At 40.7% G+C, this 26318-nt stretch overlaps 1 protein-coding gene across 1 annotated transcript in view; it reads left to right on the forward strand.

Annotated features, from left to right (window-relative positions):
* The window catches only part of gmds (GDP-mannose 4,6-dehydratase), a 173794-nt gene that overhangs the window by 28919 nt on the left and 118557 nt on the right, over window positions 1-26318 (forward strand). The window contains exon 6 of the mRNA XM_084354445.1: window positions 26025-26217. Within this exon, the coding sequence (XP_084210571.1) occupies window positions 26025-26217 (193 nt within the window). The remainder of the gene's footprint in view (window positions 1-26024; window positions 26218-26318) is intronic.

Here is a 26318-nt window from a genome sequence, read left to right on the forward strand (position 1 = left end):
CTGTTTGGTGCTGCCAGATGTATGAGTGGCAAACAGAAAAACTGATCATTAATCAAACTATCGGCACTTGTTCATTGTTTCTTTTTCTGCTTCCTGCCTCGGCCACTTTGCCTCTCACTTTTTCCATCTTAACTGCAGTGGAACATTTAAATATTATTTTCTTCTGGACTTTTTAAGTGTCTCTGGATCATTTAAAGGTGTAAAAAGTCACTCATCTGCCTCTGGCTGCTGTATGACTGTAGTTCCGATCATGATTACTCCTCCTCATTATCATCATTAGCGCAGGTATCAACAGCAGTGATGAGAAATGTCTCCGGCAGTGTGAGAGGCTGGTGGCAAAGTGTGATAAATGGCTCTGTTGATTGTGTCACTAGAAGAATGGTTTTCAGTTTTCCACGGTACCATTAATCACCGGCGCTGGCGTCTGGTGGGGCAGGTTAGGAGGACGGATGGACAGGCGTGATGAGGCTGATGGACATGTGAGGCAGAAGAGCGCTAAGCTGTCTAGAGGCCGCCAACTTCCAGCTGTTGACTTAAAGCTTGTAACCCTTGTAGCCTCATCCTGCAGACAGATTCCTGTATTTGTTTTTGTTTGAATCCAACCTGGATTCATCATCATTATCACATAAATCAGCCAGCAGTGGTGTAATCATTTAACATAAAGAGAAACTGAACGGAGGTTATCTGTAGGGCTGCAGTTAACAATTATTTCTATATCAAATAATCTCTTGGTAATTTTTTCAATTATAACTGTACCCGACTGATACAAGATTTTTTAGGCTGACACCGTATTGATATTAAAGAGTTAAAAATCAAATAATGGCGTATATCAGCCAAAAGTTTGCTAATATATGACCCTGTCAATTTGATAATTGTAGTTTTGTGACCAAGAAAGTGGCACATTTTAATTTAGATAAAAAAGCCCTCAAGTGGGCAAACTATGTAATGGTTACACTGTCTCTAAACAGATTGGAAATTTTTTTCTAACATTGGTAATTTGACAGTTTAGTAGCTGTTCTGGAGCTTTTTATGGTATCAAACATCATCCAGATTCATGGGGAAAAGAGGGTTTATTTTATCCAAAAACATGTTTTCCTAAACCTGACCAAGTATTTCTGTTGCCTAAACCTAACCAAACATCGACAGAAAACTCAAAAGAAATGGGGGAAAAATTAAGTCAACTTAGTGTAATATTTATAGTGTAATGTTGTGAAAGAGATACAAATCACGTTCTCGTGGATCAAAGTCCTTTACTTAACCAACTCCGCTACAACAGCTTACTCCAAAAGCAGATTTCATTGAGTTAAAATGATGGTCTTTAAGTATGATGATCTAGGATAGACAATATCAGATTCACCAGTTTTATTGCCTATCTCAAACAAACGTTCTGTATTTCTGTACTGTTTCTTGATGGATGTCATATATAATATTGTAATGACGATATAAAATACAGAACAACAGCAAATCCTCACATTTGAGAGGCTGGCATGTGGAATGTTGCCTAAAAAATGATTGTATTAACCAGTCACATCAGGTCTAGATATCTGTTTTGAGAAGCAGACCATGGTGCTGTGTCAGGGATGAGCAGAAAACCATTTTGCAGTCAAAAACATCTCGGAGCTGTTTTCTTTAGGTTGAAACCGTGGCGGGCCCCCTCTCAGCTGTGTAAATCACTTTTGAAAGTGCCCTCTTAACGGATGGCGCATCACAGACATGCTTAAGCTGCAGTAAGTGACCCTGAGATATGACTGATATTTTTGCTTGTGTGTTGCGAAATGTGTCGGTAAGAGCGTGCATACGTCAGTGTTTGTGTGAAACCATTTGAGGCGCCAACGTAAGTCCATGTGTGGGGTGAGGCGGGTGAGTGGGTGATGATAAGGGCCATCTCAAAGAGGACAGAACACGATTAGTCAGGAGATAATCTCTGCTCTCCTCGGTCTGTGTGTGCAGTGTGGGCAAACTCCAAAGAAAACACTCTTTTCTTTGCTTTTCTCTGCTCACACACACGCGCACACACACACACACACACACACACACACACACACACACACACACACACACACGCGCGCGCGCTAAACGATTACAGAGAGTTAAGCAAGAAATGAAAGGGTAGAGTGGGTGTTGTGTTGTTTTTTTCTGAGCGTTCACGCCATGTGTGTCTGCGTACGAATGCTTCTCATTTAAGGCTTGGTCTTTTTCTCTCTGCTGTAGGTGAACTCGTCATAATTAGGGTGTAGAATAGCGGTGAAAGTTGAGGGTCCCCTGACATTCTTAACAGTTCCCCCAAGCATTCCTTCCCCAAATTATGGACATAATGACAGGGGGAAAAAAGCCCATAGAAACACAAACACTGTCCAGGGCAGCGTTCACACTTTCCCCTGACCGGCCAGTCATTTTGACAGTGACGACCATTACACACACATGCACACATTCACCTGGGATTCAGTCTTCCCATGCTAAATCTTTCCTACATTTCCGTGCCACTGCCATGGTAATATCTGCTCTGGCGACGAGCGGGCTCAGCAATCGAAGCTCAGTGTGTTTATACATGTGTGGCCAGCGCAGGCCACCACCACAGCGGCTAAACGTTAACAATAATAGTCTCCAAGTGATGCCTGTTGTAATAAAAGTCAAGCGTCTCGCCTGCTGTAGAGAAACCAATCTGTCGTGCTGATCTTATTATACTCAAATTAAACTGTCGTGCCTCAGGCGGCAAGGCTGTAAACTGTGGAACTCGAACAAAAACACAGTCGTGCTCGCCAGAAACCTCTGCCGCCATCGTACACAGGTGTGATGCTGTGTACTGTACTCGATACACAGCCAGTTCAGCATGTGGAGACACTGTGGTGGGAAAATATTGAAGTTTTTTCAAGACCATAACTCTTCTTGTGTGTTAACTGTTTGAATCTCTGCTGTGTGAGGTGCTGTTTGAAATGAGCAGAATTTTAATTCTAAATCAAGAAGTATTGATCAAAGAATAAAAAACCCGACACTCATGTTGACTTTTAGTACTTGAAAAATTCTGAGACTGGACCCCACATACATATTTTGGTTAGCATCACAAAAGTATTGAGGTTCAGAGTGAGACTTTAATAGTATCAGTGTATCTCGGCGAAAATGATCTCAGTATATAAAAAGTCTTGGAAAAAGTGTTAGTCCAAGAAAAAACATGCACATTATAGTTCCTTTTTTTGTTACTGCATGATGATAGGTAACACTTTATGATAACCATCACTTATAAATGGTAAATTTATAAGTAATTAAACTTTAGTCAATAGTTATTTCACAGTGAAATGCTTTATAAACCATTTATTAAGTTACGACTGATGTTTATAAACATTTACACTCGCTTAATAAATGTTTATAAAGCACTTCTTTGTTTGTTAACAGTGAAATAACCATTAGCTAAAGTTTAATTAACTAAAAATTAACCATTTATTAATGATGGTTATTATAGTGTCACTAATTATTACTTTATTCAATTTCTGCTGTTGGAAATGTGTAATATGCAGATCATCCTCACCCTTAGGTTTGCATCCAATAAATAACTTCATTATCAATAGATTTATTGTGTAATAAGTTAGTTGATAAAGTTGCAAGACCACAAGTTTCTTATCTTATCTTATCATTAGAATGTTGAATTTAATACTTCTAAAACATGCTTTACTAATACTCCTGAGCATACAAATATTTGTGAGGTACAGTGCGAGCCTGCACAACTGCTGAAGCCTGCTGTTGCAGAATAGTTTTGGAGTCAGTTGCAGCGTCTTTTGTTACTCTGGATTGTGTCTTAACTTGTATCGTTTTGGCAGACGAGGACTCGAGAGAATGAAAGAACGTATGAGCGTGTGTGTGTGGACCCAGCTCAGGTTTAAGAGCCACGAAGGCATTACCAGAGTGTCAGTCAGCACCTCACTGCCCCGGGGAGGGACAACACACAAACACACACATACATGTTAGTGCTACATAGAGTTAGCCAGGGGTAACTGTACGGTTGCAGGCCTGTTTTATGGCTACAGTTGGTTCTTTTCTCATTTATTAACTTTGACTTGTGGGTTGAGTAAGAAAACACAGCCCATCATAACCACATGTAAAGTCTCAATGCTACTGGTCCTTATTTCTGCAGATTTATGGATCACGCTCTGGATGTTACTGTAATTAATTCAATTTAAAGAGTGCTGTGTGTTAAAGTATTGTTATTCTCAAATACATTAGTATGACAGATTTCTGTCATTATGCTGCGCTTAGACATGTTAAGAAATCTCTTGGAGGAAAATGATCAATATGTGGGACTCTTTGAAGTAAAGGCAACGTGCACGCTCACACAAAGGACAGCACAAAACATACAAATAGTTTGGAAGGAAATTGAAGATTTTTTTGAGGTTTTAGAAGGGTTAAAGGAGGAGCTGGGGTTTGTGGAAATAGTTTTATTTATTTGTCATACAACGTATGTACATGTATATGAAAATGTCAAGAATAGCCAAGGTTCAGTCCAATTTGATGATATTTTTGTCATTAAAACAAATAAATCAAGGGTTTTTTACTTTAAAAAAAAGACGAATACTCTTTTACCAAAATAGTTGGAGATTTATTTTCTTTTCGCTTTACTAATCAATTAATCAACTAATTGTCCTATGCTATGAAAGAGTAGATTTAATTTTATTCAAGCATTTTAACATTCAAGCAGGTAACATTTAAGTTAAATTTGGAAACATGTTACTTACCTATGTTCAGATAACAGCGTAATTCTGCTTTTTGTACAATATATGTACATTGAATTAATCAATAAAAATCAAAACTTTACAAACACTACTCAGAATCACATTGTATACTTAAGCTCTATAATAAGTCTTGATTTGATGATGATATTAATAACAATAGAAATGCATTCCAACCATCTTTGTCAGTCCTCTTTAGTGAGAGTATGTGCACACAGCACTGGTTTGAAGGTTTTTAGAAAAGCTGGAAGGACCTCAAAAACGCCCCGTATTTAGTTGAATTGAAGAAATAAAAACTGACAAAAGAATAGGAGCAGAAAAAGGACACATTCACACACACAAATCCAAAAACCCCAAGCTGACCAACACTTGGAGAGAAGCTCTTTTCTTTCTGAGAATAATGGAAGTCTGGAGAACAATCAACACTGCATTTCATTTCTTTTTTATTTTGTGAGTCACGTTGCCTGTATCTAGTCCAACATTATGTGTAATTTTCCTTTAAAATAAGTCCGATCAGTTAGTTCACAACTCAGCTCAAGCTAGGGCTATTTTAAACCAAGTTAAATTAAGACATTGTGGATAAATTAAGTTCCAATTCTGTACAGTGCACCAGCCCTTTATATCTGAATTGTTACCAGACCGAGTGTTGTAATTGCTGTTTTTATATGTTATGCATCGTGCAAAACACAAGCAGCATTGTCCTTTTCCTCGTGTCACCTGTTTGAAGCCTCCCTCATAAAGTGTTATCATTTTATCTAACCTCCAGAAGGTTGTCATAAATCAGGTGGTAACCCCGTGGGAAAGAGCATGAATATAAGAGTTGGCGGCATTAGCGACAGTATGTGACGACTGTTTGAACAGGAATGCTGCGAATTATTGCATCAACTTGTATTCCAACTATTGCAGACATTTTCCACACACAGCAGCAGAAACCTCCAACTCCAAAAAAACCATCAACTTCAATGAGCCAGTGATTAGCTTAGAGGAGCAGCTGCCAGGGCTGACTTGGCAGAGCACCAGGAGTGTCATTGTGGTATGTTGTTGTTTGCTTACAAGTGTAACCGTACTGGGAGATTGTCACACAATAGCAGCTCTCATTTTTCCATTTGTGTGTCTGTTGACACTTGCTGTCTGATGAGAGAGATGATCCGTGACGGCAACGTGATGGGCAGGTCTCAGCAGAATTCCTCAAACGGCAGTTACAGTTGCAATGGACTGTTTTTTTCTCATTGCTTTCCACAACAAAGCTGTGTCTTAGAGCAAGTATTCTGATTAATATCTTGGCTTAGATATATCATTCTAATTGGATCAAGTTCCTGTAACGTTTAATGTTGATTGCTACCAAACTATTTAGAGTTAAGAGTACATAATATTAAGAGTAGCCAAGGTTCAGTCATAATGCTATTTGATTATATTTTTGCCATTTAAAAAAATAAATCAAGGAGCAATTAACAAACCTAGTGGCGTGGCAGTAATCCCTTCACTTCAGGGTAAGTTGAATGGGACTGCATCTTAACGATTATTTTCATTATCGATTATTCTGCTAATTATGTTCATGATTAATTGATTTATCATTAAGTATACAAACTGTCAAAAAATTGTGGAAAACACTCATCATAATATCCCAGGGCCCAAACTGACGTCCTTAGATTGCTTCTTTCATCCAACCATCAGTCCCAAACCCAAAGACTCTTCATTTATTGTCATTACTGACAAAGAAAAGCAGCAAATCCTCACATTTAAGAAGCTTGAACTAGCTAATTGTTTGACATTTTTACTTAAAAAAATAACTGAAACGATGAATCGCTTACCAGTCATAACTGTCCATTTAATGTTGATTCCTACCAAGATATATAAGTCTAATGCCCGCCTAGTCTGAGGAATTTTGTCCTTGATTTCCAAGATCTAGTGACAAAAAACTTTTGAAAACCAACTTTGCCTGTGCCCAGTTTTCCCTCTATCTCGCACAGACAGGAAGTGAACACTGGGCTCTGAATATGTGAATATGCAGATGAAGTGTAAGGTATCACTGCAGAGGAAGAGATTTCATATGCAAGGCTTTGAATGGGTCTCTGTGAGCCCATGTCTGTATCCGCTCCCACGCGGTAAATGGGTAAGGCGACCCGGGCTGGACGGGTTGTGGTCAGCCGCGCCAGGAATGCGGAGGTCCGAGAGGAGAGAGATGTGTTGCTCTGGCTGCTGTGGTGGAGCAGTGGAGGACAGAGAGCTCTGTGAGAAGATAAAGAAGGGCGGGACACCAGACATGAGAGTGGACTTCTTTCCGGTTTACGGTGTTCACGTGGTGTGTACCAAATCTAATCTCTATCAACTCTAATCCTTTTTAAGTGTTGATTGTTCTTGAATAGTCTGGACTAGCCCTAAGGAATTTTTTCAGAAGGCAAATTGCAGGGAACTTAAATAAGCTGTACACATTAATTGATCCTGAATCCTGATGTATATGTTTTCGCAAGTTAACATCTGAAGTCCCTGGGCAGGTACCTAAGTACCTAAGCCCGATTGACCATGTGTGAGAATGAGCAAAGCTCCAGGTGTGGTGCAAATTTTTCCACAGTCCTTACATGTATTTATGTTGTTTAGGTGACATGAATACATCTACCTCTCTGCTGACGTTGAGTGCTTTCTTAGAAAAAACAGGAGTGCAAATTAAAGATCATGTTCTGTACCAGGGCTTCACAGTGCTGATAGTTGGGCTGAATCCAAACCTCTACACATTGTTGTTAAGGCCTTGTGTAGACTTGTCAGGTAATTACCATCTCCTAATAATCATTAAGGGTATGCATCTCTCCCTTATAAGGCAATGCGATACCTATCTAGATACATGGGCTACAATACGATTCAGGGACAATGGTTTTTTTATTATGGAACAATTTGATACGATTCAATTCCGATTCGGTATGATTCGATACGATTTGGTTTGGGTACGATAAGATACAATCCAATACAATTCTTTGTTTCATGTAGACATTAATTTTCTGTTATAAATTAGAATAAGCCAATTCTACAAAAGTGGCATTGCTTACTTTCAAATAGATATTTCAGAAGACCAGGGGATCTTATGTAATTTTCTTACTAGTATGTATATCCTTATCTTAATCTGCTTATACCTCAGTGTATAACAAAACACATCTGTTGTGTCATCCTGGATCTCAGGAACAACTATCCTGTTGTCTGGATCTCCATGAGCAGGGTCTTTCTGAGCTGGATCTGTCTGCATTGGACCTCTCTGAACTGGATGTCCCTGTCTGTATTCTCTGCTTCCTAGTCATAAGTCATTCAGTGTATAAAATCACACCATGATGATTAACAATCAGACAGATGTTTACTACGGCTTACAAACTCAAACCCTGGAATCAGGAACCAATAACCAGACCGGAAAAAACAGTCTCAAAAAAACGGTTCACTTTAAATGGAAATATTTGTAAGATATTTAAGATTAAAGGAACAGTGAAGATAGATAGATAGATAGATAGATAGATAGATAGATAGATAGATAGAGCTTCACTGTTCCTTTAATCGGTTCCTTAAAGCATGTGCATAATGACAAACCCAATGTGTGTGTGTGTGTGTGTGTGTGTGTGTGTGTGTGTGTGTGTGTGTGTGTGTGTATGTCAGAGAGACAAAGAGAGAGAGAGAGAGCCAAGATGGCGGATGCAACCTCTTTGAAGATGATGTCGCGGAGTGTTCAAGAACTAACATGTGCCTTTAATCACAGTGTGGTTTGGATAGAGTTGGACTCTCCGAATTTGGTGTAGGTGCCACCTGCGTCGCCAGCGATTGGTTTTCAACAAGCTCATCATGAGACTATGTGTGCATTTACCGAACGTATGCATGTGTGTATGTGAGGGTCAGTAGAGGAAGAGAAAGACAAAAGGAGCTAACGCTGGGAGCGCAGCAAGGAGGGAGAACCAGCCGTGGAGAGACACAATATGCCAATTCGCCTCGGTGGCTGGTGAACGAACTGGGGCTCGAATCATGTTCGGCTGGTCTGTGATATGAACACGGCACATTGTACGCTCACAAGGTGGCAGAGCTAACACTTAACTCCACAGAGTGTAGAGGCTCAAATCACCTTGTTATGAGCACAAAGAAAAACAAGCACAGTGTTTTACAGTGTAAAACTAGCAGCAAAAAGGACTTGGCGGTCCATAATAATGTTGCAAAGTATACAATACTGGCTAATTTCTAGTATCTGCACAGAATAAGCCTCACTTGTGACTGCACCGGTGGCGACTTGCTAGTGTCCGTCCACCTTCTCAATCCAGCTCATTTCCTCGGCATGGATGAACAGCGTTGGGAGAAGGTAGTTTCATACAGTAGTTGGTGCTATGCAGGGTCGAGGTGAAGTCTGAACAAGTGAGTCTTGAGTCTTTTGCGAAAGATGGCGAGCGATTCTGCTGTCCTGACGTTGGTCAGAAGTTCGTTCCACCACTGAGGTGCCAGAACAGAGAATAGTCGGGACACATCAGGACCTGTGTACTACTTGCAATAGCGCAGCAGAGGCCATTTGAGCTCCTGTAATCGGTAGTAGGGACAGAAATTACCCTTGGCTGTTGGATTGGCTGTCCAGCTACAGTAAGTGAATGAGAGCACAAGAGGTGAAACGAAACGGAGGAAAGTAAGCAAACAACTAAAGCCAAGGGGGCACAAACTGCAGGCAAATTCTCGATTTAAAAGTAGCTATATTACCAAACCGTCTAAGTGGTGAGTGAGAGTGGTTTGAGGATGGTTGGAAAATAATGCTTTATTATAAAAACAAGTCTTCCGTCTTCTGGTTTCCATTTTTAAATGGCGGACACGGACTACTGCCACCTGTTGGTATGAAGAGTCATTTCCTTTCACTTTTTGCTCTGTCATGTCAGTTCTTTCCACTTTACAAATCACCACCTCAAAGATAGCTGCTCTAAAATGTGTTTACTGTGTTAAATTATTTTTTTTGACATGGTGAACAAGGCATTGTCAGACCTTATGGTGAGTCACATCTCAGGCCTTATCTGTAACTTGAGTTTCAAACTGCTCCCTGTTGGTCTGTCTCTGTGAGTGTGTGTGAATGCACAGATTTTTTTCTGGAGCAAACAGCTGGACAGCCAGAGGTTGCGCTTGTGGTTTAGGCAGGTTGTTGTTGGATCGTGGGATAGTTTGGGCCAGTAGATTTTCGTACTACGTGTGCTCCTATAGGCTGATAATCATCCGTCCATCAGCTACTGAAACTGTCCACATCAACACTGTCAGATTTTAGTCAGATAACATATTAACTGCAGATTTAACTTGATATACATTGTTTCATTACTTTGTTTCAAGCATCTTCCTCTTCAGGGATTGGATTGCAGTTGTTTAGACTGTCCTTTCCTGGAAATATTCCTGTTACATGTTTCTTTGACACTGTCTTTCCGTTGTGATGGGATACGTAGAAGAAGATAAAGGAAAGCTGCTCTGCTGCACTGCGTGGCAGAGAGAAAGCTTTTCCAATGATATCCAAAACTTCCAGCAGAGCACTTCCCCTTCCCGAAAACCCTTCCCTGCCACAGGCCTCCTTCAAAGGCCGGCCACTCCGCTCTGGTCCGACCCCGGCATGCCGACCCCTGCTCCGATGTTCCCGCCCTGGTGAGAGAGGCGGGTGGAGACGGGCTGGACTTGAACCCAAGCAATTGTTTTCAGCTAACCTTTCTGTGTATGTGCGTATTTGTGTTTGTGTGTGTCCACGTGGGTCTGTAAAAGTGTGAATCATGATTTTCTGCTGATGATATGTTCCTGGTATTTAAGGTCATGTGACACAGACAGTAATGATGATCTAAACACTGAGGGCCACACAGAGGGAGACAGTCATTAAAGTAATGAGAGATGCGAAATATTCAGGGCAGTGGAAGATTGTGTTCAGATGAGTGTCAGTTAAAAAGACAAAATGCAGTGTAGGTATCTATCGAAACATGTAATGGTGAACATAAAAACAAACATGTTGCTGCAGAGTTGATGTAGTATGAAAAAAAATAATTAAATAGATTAAAACAGCAGCAACATAACCAGGATTTTTAGCCCAGATAACCATCATATTACAAATAACAAATAATGAAAAATAAAGTACATGATCCGGAATCAACGCAGCTCTACTTCCTTGCCTGCACAATAAGCTCCTCTGAACATCGTATAATCAGTATAACAAATGAAAGATGTGAAAAATAAAAAAAAATAAAAAAAATAAAAATTGTAAAATAGTGGCCGACTGTTTCCTTACCTATGGCAAGCATTTAATGTAGCTTACAAGCTAAATGCTAAAAATGGAGAAAAAGGGATAGTGCATTAGGCCAGTATTGAGCCATGTGCAAAATGTCCCTGAACATTCCCCGAACGGCAATCATTGATTTTTGGCCACGAGAGGGCTTTAGCACTTTGACTTTGTCACTTGTCACAGTTGATACAGCTAACTTGTTAGCAAGCACGTCTATTTACACATTAAGGAGTCATCGGGCAATATTTGTTATCAAAATCCAGTATTCATCTTATGTTTATTGCTTATCCGGTTTTGTCCATCAAATCCTCAGATTAACCTCCACCTCTTGAGCTGTTTGATGCAGGTTGAATGTAGCTGGTTACATACAGGTTGATGAACCATACAGTAAATGTACTGCACATTATTAACATTACATTTATCCAGTTTTTCAGAACTCTTTCCCTTCGTTCCCCTTTTCAGGAACAACATATCACTTAGGAGAGAGCTAAAAAATGACATAACTGTTCCTGATTGGACCAGAAGGATGACCTTTTCACTCTTGGCTCATTTTCAGCAAATATTCAGGATTCAATTGTCATCAAGCAGGGTGGTCCATTTATATACACTTTGTCTGTTAAGTTGACAGGACCTGCTCGTGTTCATTGCTTCTAAACATCGATGTATTGTGATGTCAGACCTTGTCAGACCAATGTCAAATCTATCTGCTATCTGGAGCCAGTTTAATAGAGATAAATGACACAGATTGAATTCCCATCACGGCCCAGGCTCTGCAACACGTACTCCCATTAAACATGCTGCGATATCTCTTCCCAATAGGGACGGCCCAACATGCCATCACCTCAAGATTGATGACTGGTATTAATGTGGATTACCGGATGTGTGTATGTGTGTTTCTTTATAAGTGCAAGGTTATTTTTAGCCTCTGTGCAAGCACTCCTGTAATATCCGTAAGCCCTTGCACATTCTGCTGACACCACTCACAAACACAGCTTGGTTTGAATACTGTTGAGGGGTCATTTGCGATTGTAACGCATCATTATCTGTGTGTTTGTGTTTGTGCACAGGCTGTGTCAGGGTTGTGACTGATCAACTTCTCTTCCCTTAACTGAGCTGCATACTTTGTGTGTTCAAACAGAGCAGAGTGGAGTTGGCTGGCGCTCAAATGAAAATATGAGCCTGTGTGCTGATTTATGCACTTGAATGAGAGCCAGTTATTTCTTAATACAAGTATACCAGTTTAACAACAGACTGTAATAAAAGTTTGGCAGTGAGGTTTCTGGTCCATGATGTCCACTTCATTTTTGTCAGCCCCTTTATTAAGAAAAAAAACAACAAATCTTTCTTTAGCACCTTTTTAGAGTATTTTAAGAATGCACACACAGATGGAGAAATAAAGGGGGTGGGTGTTGTGTGGGAGACCAGAGGCAGGAAAAGGGGGGAGATGATGAAAGACGTGGAGGAAGGCGTAGAGATAAGAAAGTGCTAATGTCTCTAATCCACTCCAGATGAAAGCTGTTGGTGTGACAGGGTTGGGAAAGGATGGGAAAGGTGGGGCCACTACATCACACCATCTTTATGACTCGACCTCCTCATGCAGTCAGACCATCCAACACAATAGAAATGACGTGTGGTAGCGCTTTATGAGTCTGCACGTTTCTACATGATCACCAAATGCCATCTTTAACACTTACTATGTTTACGTATACATATAAATAGAGGTTACTGGATAAAAACAGGTTATGGAAGTAAATCTAATAGTTAAATCCATTGCAGTAACTTGCATTCACATACATCTTCTCCCCTGCCCTGACCATAAGTTTGAATCACCGCTGGTTTATTTAAAGGTTACATATATGACTTTTACTGCCGCGAGATTTCACACGAGTGCACCAGCATCTCAGACCAAAACAAATGTCACTGACTCAATAAAGTTGGACAAAAAGAAAAGTAAAAAGAAAATGGCATCTGGCCAAACGCTGCTCACGAAACTCCAATCAACTGCCTTTCTCTCACTTTAATTGATTTTAGAAACATATTTTAGTGTGTCCTTTAGCTCTACAATGAGAAAGTGCGTCACCAGAAGGCCACCATCTTTTGTTTTGTTTCAAAAACGGAGAAGCTCAAATCACAACTACACCTGGGTAATATCCAAAAGATTATATCACCATATTCTCTCCTCCCAAACATCACGACAGGCAATATTATTGTTGCTTATTCACTCAACGAGTCCAGCAGAGCGAACTGCACCGGATATGGACTCTGAGGTGAGACCAAAAGATGACATGTATCCTCAATCAAATCCCTTGGCCTGCCTTCCTCTCCAACTTTAAACCCAAAATATTCCCAAATTGGTAAACTGTCCCCCCATGTCTTTATGTTAAAGTGTTGTGGGTTACCTGTCGTCACCTCTCAAATATCGACACGTTCCCTCTACTGTCACAATAGTATTAGATAATATCCAGTAACGGCCTAAGCCCTATCACGACAGAGGGAGTGTGATCTGATTATGCCACCATATGTGGCAAAGAAATCTTCAATCTCTCGGGGAAATTGATATGTTGAAATCAGCTTTCTGTAATCTTCAATCTGTCAACAGAAGCCGTGTTTCTTGGTCACATAACGTTGAAGAAATCAAATTAGAAATCCACAACAACCCACTTGTAAACACATTATTTGGTTCCAACCTTACTCTGGTCGGTCTACTGCTCTGCCGTGCTGAGGTGCTCATTACCAGACCAGCCTTGTTAGTCTTATTTTCTTCTCTGTCAACCAAATAACCTAAGAGGCTTGCAGCCAGGACAACACACGCCTCATAAACATCTCTAAAGAGACACTTTCAGTGACTCTGCAAGACAGACGAGAAGGTATTTATAACTAAACGGGCACCGTGTAACTGCCTGGCCATAACCTGGATCCTGCTCATTCTCCTTTCTCTACGACACACACAGACACACACAGACACACACATGCAGCTGTTGGGCTGCTCCTGTGCAGGGGGTCCTGGATGGGCCGGGGGGGACTGACTGGGGTTTGAGGTGGGGCAGGACTGCAGAGGGAGAGAGGGGAGGTTGTGTAAATCAGGCATAATGTTGTATCAGAATCTGGGCTCCGTTTTTGGTCACATGGCTCTGTGACAGCTACCAGGGCAGCCAGAGTGTGTGTTGGTATGCGTTATTGTGGCCGACTGTGGTCTGAGTGTGTATTTATGGGAGTGTGTTCTTGTGGTGAAGTATGCGTATGTGTGTGTGTCTGTGTGTGTGTGTGTGTGTGTGTGTGCATGTGTAACCAAAGAGAGGTAGCACCTGCAGGGGCGGCCGTCTCCAAACTTCACTTCTATTTAAGGATCATGGTGTGTGTGTGTGTGTGTGTGCGCGCACGTCGGGGGTGGGTGGTGTGTTGGTGGCTTCCTCTGCTCACAAGGACAGCATTCATCAAGCAAGTGGTGCTGGGTGGGTTGGGTGGGTGTGGGGCTTCGACAGGGGTGCTGCCAGATTTAAGTGGGGTCTGTGGGTGTGTGAGAGGGGAAAGGAGGATTTAGAGGGTTGGGGAAAAAGGGGAATGGGTGGAGAAGAATGTGCCAATTTGTCAAGTTTTACCTCCCACCACCCCCGCCTTCCTTCTCTAATCAGAGATGATGCTTGACTGCTGATTGCAGCCAAATGGCACAGAGGCAGCAGCTGGAGTTTGGGGGTGGTGTTAAGGTAAGCATGGAAAGATGGAGGGTGGAGGTGTAAAGAAGATCAGTTTGGTCCTGGCAGGAGGTCTCAGATGTGGGAGGTCCATCCTCACCTCTCCTCTGAGTGCTCACTTTGAAGTCATCTAGTCCTGGTCAGCTGATAAAAAGTGTGAGGAGAAAGGAGGCAGAAACAGACGAGCTACGGTCGAGCTACTGTCAGCTCAGTTAGGCCATTTAATAGGACCATTGCCATTGTCCGAATATACAAGCACCAGGGGAGAATCGATTTATTGACAGAAGTATGTCTGACTTCACCACGGTAGGTGGCGATATGCACAGTTTCAGCTAGTTGCCCCTAGACCTTCATCCGGTGACCTATTATGTCACATACCAAACAAGTTAAGAAGCTGCAAACAGGCTGCACAGCGAACGGTGAAAACATGGATGACTTTTTGGCACTGTACATTACATAATATATATTGTATTAATACCTTCGTCGTCATCTTTGGATATGGATTTAGCTACTGATTTATGCCATGGATGACTTCCGGGTCAATGCCCGGCACATGGTCTGTGGTGCCTGCAGTTCAGCTCCGACTAAGGCGTATACATGAAAAAGTAAATCAACTTCCTAACACAATAGTCCGACTTTTTCTAACATCATGTAAATGTACTGAGAGATGTTAACTCTCAGTTAGGATGACCGGTTTGACCGTTTTAAGATGCAGTTTTTAGCGTTTTAAGGGCTCATCAGGTCTCTCCTGATATGTTAGATGTTAGAGATCTGTCTTAAGTTGTGGTGTGTCATGATTTTGATTTTAAATCAAAAGACAATCGAAAAACTGCTTTTAATTTTGATTCAAAATCAAAAGAACCCCCCTCTTTACAAATCAAGACTCAATCGTCCAATAATTGGTTCTCAGTGCTGAAAAACACTTTTAATCGAAAACTGAATTGAATCGTGATCTTAAAATCGAGAGACAAAATCACATTATGAAAAAAGACATGATTGTAACCATATGATGGGCATAACATGACGTAGACTCAAGAATTAGATTAGCCTTGTATTGAAATAATAGAGTCAGGGTAAATGGTTATGTGTGGGTCTATCAGTGTAATTGTGTAACATCCAATACAACCATGAAGTCCTTTAACACCAAAATACCCTCAAAAAACGTTGCTGCTGCTTTGCTCAGGTGGATGTCCTTCATATTTGTCCTCCTGCATGCATAAATGAAACGACTGTCACCTAAATCGTCTCAGTTGTTTGAGAACATGATGTTTCAGAGCCTTGAATTTAACGCCTTGGTATTTTACAGTATGACAAACCTGTGGCTCATGAGTCAGTATTCAGCCCAATGTCTGAGGAATTATAGTACGATCTTGTCCTTTGGATACACAATGTGCTGTGATGTAGGTCATGTCCTGCTGCAGGTGATTTGTGTGTGTTGTTTTGACATCAGCAGGCCACAGCTGAAGCACACAAAAGGTCTCATTTGCATTTTTAACGCTGAAATGTTGGTTTAACATCTACAGTAAATGTTGCTCCAAATCTTTTCATTATTATACTTTAAATGCAAACCTCTTTATATTTTCTATCACTGTCACCACTTTTTAGTATCTTTAATTAGATTTATCCCTCTCCAGTTGATGGTTGCCGGTCTTCTCCTTGGCCATGTCGACAGTAATTTAAAAACAAACACCCAAAGGCCATATTTACTCTCTCTAGTGGATGAACTTGTAATTGCCGGTCTCTCACTGTAGCTTGGACAGCTTCACTAAAACAATGATGTTGCGTGCACAGATGTGGCACAGTGTAGTTGGTTTTGTAGCATGCAGCCAGTTTTCATTTTGTTATGTACGTCTGATTACAAAATACTGGTTTTGGTGTGTTTGTTCATGCTGAAGTATGACTTTGTGAGCTCACTTTCACACTCATGCTGTTGACTGACATCATCCATACACTTTCTGTAACTGGTTGTAGCATGGACTTGACCTTACATTCCCAGAATCCACTAATGAAATCCCTGAGAAGAGTCTCACTCCTTCTACCTGTGTATTCATGTGTGTTGCTGTGTACACATGTGTGATTGCTCCACACTGCCCCCGGGGGTGAGACCGCAGCCCACTGCAGCGATACTTGTTGCCATGTTTACGCGTGTGTTTATATTTTGCGCGGTCGGAGTGATTGATAGGCGGTGAATGTCTGCAGGGCAGATCATGCGATCGAGGAAAGGCAGGAATGAAGGGCTTCTTCTTTTCCTAATTGAGTTTTCCAGGGAGTTCCCATTCCAGACGCTCTTATCCAATGCTGAAGGAATGGGGTGTAGGACTGCACCTTTGCTCTCCTGATAAACACTTTTTAATACTCATTACTGATCAGGTTTCTGTCTTCTGTCAGGTTTGTCTTTTATTCCAACGCAAACATTTCTAGACTGTTCTAGAGAACATTGGAGCAGTTGTAACAAATTGCATCTCATTTAAATGATCACCACCAGCAGTTAATTTCATTTAACAACGGTGGAGAGATTGGCCACCACCTGCTCACATCGAGGCCATCAAGAGAAAAAGAGAGCAGGATTGGGAGAGGTAGAGCAGAGTGCCAGGAGGCAGACAGGGACTTTCCAGACTCGACTGCATAAATCCTGAGTTTGACAGCTAATCTCCAGCTCTCAGTCTACCTGTCCTGACATACGCTCTTGCAGCACGTATTTCTCCACACGTGTGCTACTCCCCCTCCCACGTCCCATCTGTCTCTCTCCCAGATCCACCTGATCTGTTTGACTTGTATTTGTTCATTGCCATAGCTGCAGCAGCCTCTGCACTAACCGCGTAGTTATGCCACGCCTGTTATTAGACACAAAAAAACACAGATCGAGATGTGATCGTAATGATGAGTGAACATCAGTGGGGCGGGATTAGTGGGTGGATGCATGTCATGCCATGTACAGATCCCCGATTTGAAAAATTAGCTTTGTTGACCCTGAATTTGCCGTAACATTTAAGGCACCTCAGTTTATTTTTTTTAATCCTATCTTTTAAGCGCTCTTTAAGTAGATCAACATTTCAGCGTCAGCCTCACCTTCCGTGACTCTGTCTGCACTTTAGTGAACAGCCACGATAAAAGAAACACCTGAGTAAATGAGGGAGAAAATCTGTTTTGAAAGCACGCTGGTACATTTCAGTCTGTGTATAAAAGGTGGTTGCCAAGAAACACAAAGTCATTTCAGTGATAATTTTCTTCTCATAGACAAGTTGAGCTTTAATGGGACTTAACCTGTCGTCTCACTGGATGAACATGAACACATCTTGTCACTTCAATAATTTTTTTCTCAATAGGAGATCTGACATCAGTTCTTACTTTCAAGTCTTTTGGTTTCCACTACAGAAACTTTTAGTTTTCACAAAGTTGTAGTATTTAGTATCCTTTTCTACTGCTGCAGGCCTCCTTTGTATCCATTCAAACAGTGAAGTCCTTTTAAAATCCATTACCAGTTTAATTTGTCTAATCTACCTGATCATATTCTTCTGATGCAAACAATGATTATTGCTTTTTTGGATTACTTTTGGATAACTGCATGTCTCTTGAAATAATGGACACAGCTACAAGAATGCGAGCTCCACAAATACTCTTTTCTGTCTGTACTTCTTAACAGTTTCAGTGTAAATAAAATACATTACCCTTACAAAAACAGTATTGAAACAAACAAAAGGTGTATCCTGTTCAAATAAGAATACTAATGTAATCAAGTAATCCTTGACAATGTAACCATAATCTAATTACACATTCTTTCAGATGAAAAATTATATTATTATAATTACTCATTTTGAAGCAGTAGTGTGCTTTTTATTTAGAGATGCAGAAACTAAAGGTACAGAAGTACGTCTTCAAAAACAAATTTCAAGTCAACATACAGGTCTGTCGGTCCTTTGTATTCAAAGTGTGCAACTTTTTCATTATAGCCTATAAAACTAATATCCTTCATTAACGCAGCTATAAAACAAGTCATGTAAACCATGAAAACTATGTAAATCTGTTATGCAATTCTATAAACAGATGCTCTATTAATAAACTGGCTATTTGGATTTCCTTCTTTCAGGTGCACCCTCTAATTAAAGCTCTTACAGGCTTGTATTGCTTCTGCTTTTGACTGTATCTATATTAATCTTCAGCCTTCAAATGTCACCTCTTGAACAAAGCACTGTGGTTACGGGTTATTCTTATGCGTGTATTGTATGTTCTTCTTTGAGAATGGCTGACATGCCTGTAATGTTTGGAGTCAGTGGCTGTGTCTAGTGAAGTGTCACATACCAGAAAGTCATACCTGTAGTTTACCTGGTGGTGCGTTGGCCGAGGAGTGACATTGTTGTTATTGAGATCCACTTTAAGAACTCTTCGTTCCCAGCGCAAAAACATCAAAGAGCCAACACACATTCCAGGTGAATGATGCAATGTCGTCCATCCACACCTCTGACTCACTCTCTCCGTCACTCACTGTGTACACCTCTCCTCCTTCTCTTTGACTTATGTTGTGTCTGCGTCTTAGGGAAAGGCAAATTGGCACACTTAAAGGAAAAAATAGCTCTTTGTTTTTCTAACAGGTGTGTGTGTTAATACGCAGGCAAGGTAGAGTGACACAATTTCCAACAAGACAGACCTTGAGGCGCAGAGATTCCCCCTCGAGTTTCATCACAACACAGCAACACCTGATGATGGAGATGCTGCTCCGTTTGGAGAGTGGGCTGTTAGCGTGGGCCGGCATACAGCAACAGTAGCTTAGGCTACAGTAGCAAGGTTGTGAAAACAGAAAACTGAGGAGTTATTAAAAATCATGTTGCACTGGAAGCAGTCTTTACTGACATCTGTATTACAAATGTTAATGATTCGTGTCGACTTTTAATCATGTGACGCAGTAATTTATATTTTTGAAGACATTTGCTTCCCTTGACTGTAGCATTCTGTTTCAGCTATAATAATATATAGAGCTGCAACAATTCATTGATTAATCAAGCAGTTGTCAACTATTAAAATAATAGCCAACTATTTTGATCATCAGATTTAGTCATTTTTTAAGATTAAAAATTAAAACATCTCAGCCTCTTAAAAGTGACTTCTGTACTCTGACAGAATTTGTTTGGTTTATGGACAAAAGAAATTTGAGGACATCATCTTGGATATTTTTTACCATTTTCTGACCAAACAACTAATCAGTTTATCGATGAAAATAATTGATGGATTAATTGACAGTGAAAAAATTAACCTCTTCAAGTTTAGACTTTCTTCAGGTGTACTACTTTATCAACAACAAACGAATTGGTAACTATACTGATAATCATTTTAAAGTCATATTTGAGGCATAAATACCAAACATTATTAACATAGCGTCGTTCATCATCTCTTCAAAAGTTAAGATCTTCTCCTGACAATCAACCTCTTGCGTTTATGTGAATAATGATGTCAAAATGTCCAACCTGATCGGCAGAATAAATGGCGCCTTTGTAAGTTTTTGGAAACCACAGATAGTTTGAAACTCTAACTTTATGTTCCAACTTTACGTTTCTTTAGGTAAATTTTTTAATTTTATGTTGTGACAACTTCATGCTTATGGTCTGGTTAGGTTTAGGCACATAAAACACTTGATTAAGGTTAGGAAAAGATCGTGTTTTGGTTTGTTATACCTGGTTTTGTTGCTACGAACAAAGCTGGAAAAATGTCCTGTCAGCTCAAACAGCAGTCCTTCGCTTGGCAGCCATCTTGATCAGCTGTCATGCCACCACCATCCCCTCTAAGATTGTGATCGTAATATGACACATCTTGTAGAACTGCTGATGTGACACATACAAAGTTGAACGTGTCTGTTTGCAGAAACGTAACTTGACCAAAGTAAACAATCAAATTAATCTGTAGGAGAGGAATTTGATGACCAACATCCATGTAAGCTCCGGTTTTCTATTGTGAAAGCCAGACTGAGGGACCAGGTACCATCTATAAATCTTGCACTTGACAGTTAATTAACAAAAATGATCTGACAGACTACTCTGTTAAATCGACTATTAAATTAATAATTCCCCAGGCTTCTCCTATGTGTTACGTCTTTAGCACAGCTGCAGCTGTTAAATCCTATCCTTTCCCATTGCTGTGAATTAGAAGGGTTTATTATTCCGCAAATTACGAAAGTAACATTGCATAAGGAAAGCAACACTGCACTAAGTCCTCATGTTTGCAAGGGAAAGGGTCCATGTCTTTGCTCCATGATGCAGATGAAAGCGGAGTAATTGATCTGTCTGGCGGTGCATGGGTTGCCAGGTCGGGTCTAAACCTTTCTCTCCTGGAGGGATTTCAGCCTGTTTGTCTTTGCCCTGTTAACACACGACTGCTCTAATTTCAGTTGGCCTGTAAAGCGATGAGTAAAGGTGTAATTGACTGTGGTTTCACTCCACAAACCCCCACCTATACTCATGCACGCACTCACACACACACATACATATACTTTCTCTCCTCCGTCTGTCTCTATTTTCCTTACCTGCCTTTCTTCTCCCTCTCTGTCGTCTCCACCTCCAGGGTGTGTTAGTGATTTCTTTATTTGGGTGTTTGCGGTTGGCAGGAATTTGCCTGAGTTTCAGTGTTTAACAGCGTAGTAACAAGACAGTGACGATGGCAGGGGAGCAGTCCAGCTGCTTTCACTAGCTTCTTCAGTAATTTCTCTGGAATCTCAGGTATGATGATGGTTAACCACAGAGGACATTAATGTGCTGCATCAATGTTTTACTGCAGTGATGCCTCTGAACAGACCAGAAAGCAGGATGGTGTTGCATAGGGCGCGTTTTTGGTTATAGAAATACATTTTCTTCATGCTTCTCGTTGAGCGTGACTTGTTTGTGACTTTTAAACAACTATTTTGCTGTCCACTTGTCCATTTACTCAATTGAACGCTTCCCCTTTGTCACGTGGAAGCTGTGCAGGATGACAACGACAATATTCACAGAGGTCATTACATGCATACATTAAAATAATTCCCTTCAAATCACAGCAGGTAAAAAAAAGAACAGATACATAAGATAAAGAATTTATAGGAGGGTAAATCAGTTTACACATTAAATATTTTTACCTAAATTTCATGCCCTTATTCCCCAAATACTTCACAGTAATAATAGATGGGGTCCTCCTGTGGAGAGGCCTGCTCAAAAGTCTCAGATTTTTTTCACAATTGTACAGTTTTCAGTTAACAAATCATTATTTAAGGAAGATATATATTTTCCATAGAGATTACTCAGGATTAAATATTATTAAAGCATGGAAGAAGCTTGATTTAAAACACAACTTTTAATGTTGAATAATGCAAAGTTTGTACATTCTACAAAAGAGAAGAAGCAAAACTGACAAAAGCAATAAAAAACTTCAAAAGAACTTTGTTTTCTAAGATTTTTAAGAATTTATACCATCATTTACTGTTAAAGCGTGTACTTTTATACATAAATTTGAATTGATATGATGTATTGATGTTGTCATTGTAGTATTAATTACAGCAATATCCATTAAAAAAAAGACATTAAAAAGTGTGACCTAGTGATCAATGCTTAAATATTGACTGTTATCAGCAGATTAATCACTTATTTGATTCATTAGTGTCAATTACTCCAATAAATATTGTTATGTCAAACCAGTAACAGTATTTTATTGAAAGCAAATGACAAAAATCCATCATCTATTGCCAAACAAAGTGTTGTAAAGTATTCATCTTAGAATTATTTTAAATACAGAAAAACAAACTAATGCTGTATTGATTTGAAAATTATGATAAAACTATGACGCACTGATCAGAAAATGATCTGTACTCAGTTAACCTTTGATAGAAATTAACATTCAAAGTAATTCTACTTCAAAAAACTACAGAAACATTACTCCTTGGTCATTTTTAAATGTTATAAATTATTGAATTACTCTTTTGCTGTATGGGCTGAATATCAGTTGATCTACTCAATTCAAATGACTTTTTGTTTCTTTGACTTGTTCTTTTTTTCTGAACTCACAATAGAAACTAGAACATTCTTCTCCCACTGTGTATATACAACGTAATGCCTTCATTTTATCCTGTATGAAGGCCATGCAGGTATGCAGAGAGAGGCCACGGCTGAATAAATGTAGCTCATATTTATACATCTGTCAAGACACACACCAACACTCTGGCACATGAGAGCACACACACACACGCACGCACGCACGCACGCACGCATGCACACACACACACACACACACACACACACACACACACACACACACACACACACACACACACACACACACACACACACACACACATGTGCAGAGTCACATTCCCCAGTTTCAAGCATGCATTTCAACAGGCCTTGTGTGAGCAGGAAAGAAGTGAAACCACTAAATGCAGCACGTATATCCTGCACATTTAGAACCTTTTCAAGGGATCGCTTTTTTTCCAGGGTCTGCGGCGGACCCCCAATGCTGACAGAGCCTGGCTGACTTCCTAGAACAGAACAATATCTGCCAGGTCGACCGAGGGGCCCAGCAGCCAACCCCCAGACACACACACACACACACACACACATATACACAGCGTTGTACACAAACGTCTGGCCTTTAAACCGTCAGCGCTCAGGCCCTGCCTTACATAATGACAGAGAATGGAGGCATTAAGGCAATTTGTTTGATTTAAGTTGTCAAGGCGTCCTGGACTCTGCCCCTCTCAGCTGGTTTTGATACCTGGAGTAAGTGTGTATGTGTGTGTGTGTGTGTGTGTGTGTGTGTGTGTGTGTGTGTGTGACGTGTGTATGGTGTGTGTGGTGTGTGTGTGATGTGTGTGTCCCAGACCTCTTCATTGTTGGAAAACAAGAGGAATGGAGTGAGTCACACACAGACAGCAGGACAGAGAGGAGGTATCAGTGAGGGGAGGTACTGTAGTAGCATAAAACAAGGTGTAGAGGTCCAGACAGCCGTGACAGAGCAGGCGGAGAAGGTTTAAGGAAGGAAGAGGTGGAAGAGGGGTGGAGCTCCACAGCGACGGAGGAAGAGCTGATGGTGGACCTGAGATAGCAGGAATACATTATGTCTGTGGAGAGGGAATCGGTCTTGTGTGTGACTGTCCCCTCCCCTTCACTGAACATGAAGGCGGGTATTGTCTGATTCAGCTTCACCAGTCCCGACCTGAACAGCATATTTCTGGCCACTTGCATTCTTGGTATTTGATGTTGCGCATGCATGCTCGCTGAAGCTAGCTAGCTAACTTTTGTACCTGCTCATCGGCTGTGAAAGAACAGGTGGATTTTGTTATCGCTTTTGCAGCATGTCATTTAAATGACAAATGGCTATCTAACGAAAAATACAAAAAATAGATTGATGCAGTAGCCACAGAGAGGACATCGTTACCTGGCCCAACTTTACAAACCCTGTTTACATTTGTCAACCATTCACATTTCATTCCAAACTAGCATTCGAAACTTTAGCGAAAATATTTACAGTTTAATTTGTGTGTCTTTGTCTTTGTGTAGCCCCAAATGATAATTTTATACCTTTCTACAGGAAATGTAGAGTTTTTTTCTCTTTATTTTTAATAAATCAGTATAATTTTAAGTTAACAGAACATTAGCAGTCTACCTGGAGGACTTTGAAACATCAAGACAGTCAAACCTTCCTCTGACAGACATCATGCAACATATCTTCAGTGAATAACTTTTGTGAGAATCATAATATTCAGTTTTTTCATTGAGTTTTATTTTCGAAGAGGCATTTGTTCAACTGGTTAATTTTGAGGCTTCAGTTTTTGTGATTTTGATTAGCTTCTACAGATGTCGCCATTACTGAGTCCACCTTTGTGTTTGCTGTAGAAAACGTCCTGATGTCACGTTCAGTGCATGTTGGTGTGCAAAGCGTCCCCTCACCTTCTCTTGTAAATGATGTAAATGAAAATGCCAGAATGCAAAGTAAAAGCATGAGTGGAGCGTCACAGGTAATTACACCAAGCCGTGGAGTGTAATTGAACCTGATCAAACCTGCTCACTGTGTGTGTAAGTGTGTCAGCGTGTGTGTGTGTGTGTGTGTGTGTGTGTGCATGAGTGTGTATGGACTTTGAGTGGAATAGAGGCCCAGTGTTCTTCGACCCAGCTTTAAATAAGGGGTCTTTATCTGGCTGCTGGTGTGGGAGCACTAAAGGGCCGAAGCGTTTCCTCCGTACAGACGTGGCTCATGCCGCTCGCTCCAGGTGTGGTGACCACTAACCAGCACGGCTTTCAACCGTCACGCCTGATTTGGAGCCTGGGGCCGACCTGGCACTCATACGAGCACACACTCATGCACGCACACATCCATTTCTTATTCAAACTTAATTTCCCCCCAAGTGTTCATTAAGTTCCCTCCCCTCTTAGCCCTCAGCAGTGGAAACAGGCATTGTGGGAGTTGGAGTATAGTTTGAGGTTTGTTGCTTTCTGATTGGCTCAGATAGACTCCAGAAACAACAAATTCCCTAATACATTCTCCATGATTGTTCGGGAAGATTTGGTGATTTTAGCTGCGTTTCCACCACAGGAACTTTCCCCGGGGAACCTTTGGAGGGACCAGGGACTAATTTAAATTCTGGGGACATTTTTTTACCCAGTTTGTTTTTAGTTTTTGGTGCTTTGACAAATCCATGACATTCTTGTTGTCGTACATATACTGTAAATGACAAGCAGAAACAGCCATTGCCTTTTCATACGCCAGCAGATTAATTTGGCTCATTTTAGTGGGTGTTTACAGTGGAAATGAGAAAACAGCCTTTCAGTTCCTTGAAAAGTAGTTTGTGAGACTAAAAGTTCCTGGTTCTTTGTGGAAAAAGTGGCTTTGTCTAAATATAAGACCTCACAAGTTGGCTATTAAAATACATGTAAAATCAAAGTGTAACATATTCCATAATAGACACTTGTTAGTCCAGCTGAAGTCTGAAATCAGTCAAAGACGTCTTCAAAAGCAACTTGCTCTGACTGCTGACGTGTTGAAGTAGCACGGCATGTAAACATTTTACTTTCAGTGGTTGTTTTATATATAACTGAGACCAGGTACATCCTCTGCACACTCTGGACTAATATGCAGCGATGCAACTTGTGTGGCAATGCAAAGCCTTGACTGTTGCTGTAATATTTATTAACCTTGTCCTGGGATCTCACCATGTCAAAGACTTGAGACTTGACATTTGCAGCAGACTTAAATGAGGTTAAAGTCAAGTCTCAAGTCCTCACTTCTGTTGATCTAAAGCACACGTCCAACTCGCATTTGTCAAGTTTACAGCTGTTTTCTATCCTCTATCGCAGACATAATTTGTCCCTATCAAGGTCTCCTCATGAGTTCTACATTTTTTTCTCTGTCTCTCTTTCCCAGATCTCCTTCGATTTAGCCGAGTACACCGCTAATGTGGATGGAGTCGGAACACTTCGTCTCTTGGATGCCATCAAGACATGTGGTCTGACCAACAGCGTCAGATTCTACCAGGCCTCCACCAGCGAGCTGTACGGCAAAGTTCAGGAGATCCCTCAGAAGGAAACCACGCCATTCTACCCTCGTTCACCTTACGGTAACGTCATGTGCTGTAGATTCATGTGGAAACACACACACACACACACACACACACACACACACACACACGCACACAGACAGATTACCTAACATTTTCTA

This window comes from Pagrus pagrus, assembly GCF_965226575.1.
Source record: "Pagrus pagrus genome assembly, chromosome: 6".
NCBI classification, from domain to species: domain Eukaryota; kingdom Metazoa; phylum Chordata; class Actinopteri; order Spariformes; family Sparidae; genus Pagrus; species Pagrus pagrus.